The sequence below is a fragment of the Anarrhichthys ocellatus genome, unplaced genomic scaffold (genome assembly GCF_004355925.1).
Source record: "Anarrhichthys ocellatus isolate YVR2014 unplaced genomic scaffold, GSC_Weel_1.0 scaffold2301, whole genome shotgun sequence".
Classification (NCBI taxonomy): Eukaryota; Metazoa; Chordata; class Actinopteri; order Perciformes; family Anarhichadidae; genus Anarrhichthys; species Anarrhichthys ocellatus.
In genome coordinates this window covers 1204-6824 of record NW_022282275.1, presented here as the reverse complement: position 1 = coordinate 6824, position 5621 = coordinate 1204, and the positions used below count along the sequence as shown (strand labels likewise).

At 45.2% G+C, this 5621-nt stretch overlaps 1 protein-coding gene across 1 annotated transcript in view; it reads right to left on the bottom strand.

Moving 5' to 3' along the window:
* ranbp10 (RAN binding protein 10) overlaps positions 1–5244 on the bottom strand; it is a gene marked incomplete at its 5' end in the record, with an annotated part of 6394 nt that extends 1150 nt beyond the window's left edge. Inside the window, 8 exons of the mRNA XM_031840089.1 lie at positions 241–380; positions 1917–2133; positions 2241–2389; positions 2578–2686; positions 3068–3180; positions 3839–4023; positions 4895–4917; positions 5058–5244. Coding sequence (XP_031695949.1) covers positions 241–380; positions 1917–2133; positions 2241–2389; positions 2578–2686; positions 3068–3180; positions 3839–4023; positions 4895–4917; positions 5058–5244 — 1123 coding nt within the window. The remainder of the gene's footprint in view (positions 1–240; positions 381–1916; positions 2134–2240; positions 2390–2577; positions 2687–3067; positions 3181–3838; positions 4024–4894; positions 4918–5057) is intronic.
* Between the last annotated feature and the right edge of the window lie 377 nt (positions 5245–5621).

The following is a 5621-nucleotide window of genomic DNA, read 5'->3' as shown; positions in this document are numbered from 1 at the left end:
ACACACACACACACACACACACACACACACACACACACACACACACAGTTAAAGAAGACAAAACGACAAAAAAAAAGCAAGATGCCGGGTACACAACAAAGCACATAAAGATGAATCAAATGAAGGAAAGAATAGGTGAAACAAAAGAGGAAAAAAAACAATATTGGGACAATATTGAGCATCATGATGATGATGCTCATAGGCTACATGCACAGTGTAGATCTGTGTGTGTGTGTTTACCTGTCACCCCATTGCCAATGCTGTTGTCATCAGGCTGAAGGATCTCTTCGTGTTTGTATGTGCCATTCATGATCCGCGCCGAGGAGCCCTCGACAACCCCGTTGGTATAGTGCTCTGCTTCGATCTCCATCTCACTGTCACTACGCACACACAAAAAAATACACAAACGATGGCACACAGGAGCGTTAAACTCAAAAGGATGACGGTTCATAGAAAAGGCCAAGTTGCCTCATCAGTTAATTTAAACTTGACAGATAAGGCAACGATTGGAAATCTAAACATGACTTAAGACGACACTGAGCAGAGGTGACAAAGCCCATGTTGAGGATTTTTACAACTTGTACCTTCTGTGGTTCCTGCAGCAATAAATTATGATAAAACTTTGTTCCTCAGTTACATTGCTGAGACCTGGAGATGTGTTTACAACAGAAGTCCACTGAGGCAACAAAGCACTAAAAAGACACCCAGCCAGTTTTATCTAAACCACTCATCTAGCCCGACTTGTACACAGTGAAGCTGTAGCACAGTAGCTGCATCTGCATGTTTCGGCGATTAAGTCAGAGGGCGAAATGTCATCATCGCCTACAGGTGTCATCGCTAAGAAACAGATGACACTTTAAAGCCCCTGAAAACAAATTTTGATTACATTGATTATTCATGACTGGACAAGCAACAAAGTTTAAGTTCATTATTCATTAAGAGTTTAACACTCAAAAACTAGAGCTGGGTGATTCATCAAATTTTGTTTTCTAACTTGATTTTGGCTTCGAACTATGAAAACAAGATAATCGAGCTAAAACGTTCATCGTGCCGCATCGCGTTTCGCAATTATGCTCTGGTTTTGTCTTGTGTTATTATTCCAGCGCGTCCCTTTCCTATACAGCGGTGCGCTTTCGCCCCCCCCCCCCCCCCCACTCGACGGGTCAGGGACAGCTGTTCGGTGTGGGAGGACCTCACACCGGCACTGGCACCGCCTTTTATGGCCGCATTTCTACCGCGACCGGCTCTAGTTGGCTTGGATAGGCCAGGGGCGATGGTGGCTCAGTACTTCCCGGGTTGTGGACTCACTATAACCCCACCCCCGTCACCAGATCCTGACTCAGATGTTGCTTAATCTCGATTGGCTCACTGAAAAGATCAGATGTCACCTTTTTCCAACTGAGCCCTGCCCATTTAAAATCAGCGAGAAGACCGGGGACAAACCAGATTCCAGACCGGAATCTCTTGAATGGGCTAAAAAACACCTTTGGCAGATAATAACAGTGTGTCCATGTGGGACCACATCGCTCATAGTAATATTATGCCCTCACTCAACACAGGAGATCAAAACAGAAGATTTCCTTCTATAAATAATCCAGTGAAAGTGAAACGTAGTGCACCATCATAGATGGTGCCAATGTTTTTGTTTACTTGCACCGATTACTAATTAATGTCTTAAAATGACTGTCGTAATCATTTATTGATGATAAACTATCCCATGTGGCACCTTTTATGATCAACTGTGATCATACTGAGTGTAACTTCAGCATTACCTCCTAGATCTCTATGTATTTGTAACCATAAATTGCGGGTATGTGCTGCATTCGATGTCCTTACTGAATCCCTTGCACTCCACACCTGTTGTGTATCAGCGGTAGAGACAGTCTGGGTTTATCTGCTCTAAATGGAACCCCTACCTGGTTTCCTGGGTACTGTTAGCGCTGTGTGGCTGGCTCTTAGTGGAGTCGGAGGAGTTGGACTCGGAGTAGTTGACGGAGGACGGGGAGGAGGAGGTGGAAGAGGAGGCGGAGGAGGACCCGCTGGGGTATTTGATGCCGCCGACGCCAGTGCCGCCGTGGGTCTTTGACTTGTTGGGGGGAGTCACTCCGTTACTGCAGGTCGGGCTGTCGGCTCCTGTGTGGCGGGTGACAGGAAAACACAGACGCATATCTCATTTCTGCCAAAAAAAAAAATGTGCGTCTTTCAGAAAGGACAGAGGTTTAGAGGCGATGCGCGTGTACCTCCGGCGTGCAGGTGTGTGTTGCTGGCTCCGTGGCGGGGGCTGAGGCTGGGTGAGCCGGGGTAACTGTCCTGGGACTTGGGTGAGCGGATGGACAAGCAGCGAACCTCGCTGTCTGTACCGTTCACCATTTCCACGAACTGACGACACCTTAATAACCAAGAGGCACGCTCATGTTATACTGGCATTCTTAAGCGAGAGGCACCACATTTTTCTTGTCGAGCAAATTTCCCATCCAGAGCAGCGTTAGCGAAGGCAAACATCAACGCTCGGCTTTACTTCCTCACACAGCATCTCTGCCCTGCATTCGATCTTAGTCCTTAGAAACACTGACTTACTTCAACATGAATAGTAGGTTGGGGTTGTGTTCCAACAGGCCGGGGTAGAGCTGTTGAGTAGCCTCTATGGCTTCGCCCACCCGTCCTGCCAGCACCAGCTTCTGTATTCCTATTGGACCAAAGAAACAGGGTGCTATTTACAGCATATTGATCAAGAGGAACCGACGCTTACACAGGAAACATTTGATAGAGTACAAACAACACCCATAGTATCTAATTCTGGGCGCCGTTTGTTTCAAAATGATGAGATACTTAAAAATGTTGTCATATGTAAAATCCGAGAGGAATATTATGGTATTATTATTTAAAGGTTTGCTGGAAGTATTCTGTTGTAAAAACAGGCAGCTACACCGTAAATGGTTTAGGAGGAAGACCTCAACAACACCAAGCCCGGAACATTCTTTGGTGCCGTTAAGTGACTTAGTACCTTATGTATGACGGTGAAATGAAAATGTGAAATAATATGCGTGTGGTTGGTTTGTTCACTCACTCTGTCTGTTCTTTATAGATGTCTGGTCCTCTTGTATCAGGGTCTCTGTGGCTCTGGCAAAGGCTGTTGCGGTGGCACAGTACCCATGATGCACCAGGTAACTAGACACCATACTGGAGACAGCACGTAAAAATAAATTGTTTAAAAAGGTTGAATTTCTTAAAAAGGAGAAGTCTGGGGATATTCTATATTCATGTCGTATATTCAACAGTGTGTTAGTCCGTCTCTAACGCTTTCTGACTCCCCGATACAGTCTGTGGCTCTCGGCCCCAAGCCCACTGGTTCCTACTGACAACATAAATCTTTCAAAAAAATAAATAAATAAAGCTCACAAATATATGGTTTCTTCATTAAAACATGCTTGAAAATGTCCTAAAACAGCTGGGCACTGTAGTTTCTAGCTAACCTTACTCACACAATAGTAAATGGTGCCTTTGTTGCGGACTATTTTCAGCAGTGGATTTATCTGCATTTTGGTGATCTAATGAGTATTTACAGCAGCAGGACGGTGTATGTGGGATTTAATCAAAAATAAATGACAGTGCCAATCTTCATGTGTAATAAGGGGATACGTCACCCAGCGCAACAGTGATGGCGTTTTAATAGCTTCTTTGACAGCAGTGGAGCTCTCTGGCACAGCTGCTACATGCCGTCATCTTTATAGCTTTCAGGCACAGCTATATTTCTGTGGCGTCACTCAAAACAGCGTGTTCTCATAGTGACAGGTGTGTGTGTGTGTGTGTGTACTGAGATGTGGCAACCGAAGCTTACTTCTGCAGGACAGCCTGCCACTCCCCCAGCCTCTCTCCTATGGGGAAGCGGGCGATCATGCCGTGGATCTTGGCCCGCCACTCGCTCATGTAGTCCTCGATGTCGAAGACAAACGGCTGCTGGCCAAAGTTAGCGTCTACGATCTCTCCCGGAGTTTGCAGCCCCACGGTGGGGTACAGGTTGGGCTGGTAGATGGTACAGATGAAATAGGGTTAGGGTTGTTTTGAGCATTTATTTTTTTACATACAAATGTGTGTGTGTTAGACCAATTAAGTATCAAGTCAAGTAATCTTGAGAAAGTTATAAGTTGCGTAATAGTTATTAGTTTATTAGCTTATCGTACTGGGACACCAAACAGGTCAAGTGGTCCAATGCTGCCTTTTTTATGACATATATTTTATAAACATCTTGTTGTTTAAATTATACAAGAAACGCAAATAAGCCTTATAAGTTCTTAACAGCTTTGGTTATGGAAAGCCTCAGTTCACAGCTTGTAAAGTTCCGGCTAACGACACAGTGTTCCGTCTTTTTACTTGGCTATCATTAGATTACATGGTTCAGCTGGACAAAAACCACTAACGGGGCATGAAAACGACACCAGCACCCGTTTGAGCGCTGGTTAGGTTGGACAGTGGTCAGTAACTCAATCTGCTCTCGCAGTAACCGTGGCCAGCAGCCAACTGTGATTTTCAGTTCCTGTTCTATTCTATTCTTAAAAACGATTCGGCTGGTAAAACTGTTAAAGTGGATGTTTGGGGTTTTCAATTTTTCTTTTTCAGGGGAATGTTCCAGTTACTGCGGCCACTGGACACACAAAAAAAAAAGGTTAGTTTCCAAACCAACTGCCAACACAAGCTGCAATTAGATGTGGTCCTACGTGTACAATATCCAGCGATATGTTATCATTATCACTAAAGTTACAGTTATGGTATGATAAGGATCACACATTCAGTATCATATGATTAGCATAATGTGCAGAAAACATTGTAACACTGTACATTTTGCCATCGTGAAAATGGTGCTGCAATTTTGTGACGCACATACAATGATACTTACAGGGAGGTCTGTGAAGGCTACACCTGAGGGACAAAGGGTTACAGTTAGGTATACGTGACGATTTCAAGCTCTCGATGAAGCAGTAACAAACATAACGTTAATGTACGTGTGACACAGTTCTAAAATTGATTCATGTCTATGTATGCGCGACATGTTCGCCCACCTAAACTGATGCCATTTTTGGTGTAAAAGCAAGTGTTGTTGATGAGGTTGACACAGCAGCCGATCACGTCCCCCGTGGTGAACGTCGGGCCGTACGGTTGGCCGGTCCCGGAGGAGCAGAAGGAGTGGCCGTCGTCTCCGTGGTAGCCGTACGAGTGCTTGTCCCACCCTAAAAATAGGACGGGGGATTAGGATTAGTTTTTTTACACTTGTGGAAAATGTGAATTGTTAGCCGAGCCCCTGTGACTAACAACGAAGCTCCAGGAGTACGCATGTTGTTTTACAGCGTCAGCTCCCTATTCAGACATCAAGTGAGAGCCGGTCGGCATTAAAACAGCTTCTGAAACCAGGGGAGCATCTGAGGTGCAGCGACTTGCTCGAGGTCGCTCTCAACGGTTATTTGCTGCTGTTGAAGGAGGGGAGACAGTTACTCATTGACTTTTTGCTGCTCAGACTTTCCCATCCGACTACCGCTGCCTGCAGGGCGTCTCGTGAAAATTCTCTCACACACTCTCACTCACACACACACACACACACACACACACACACACACACACACACACAC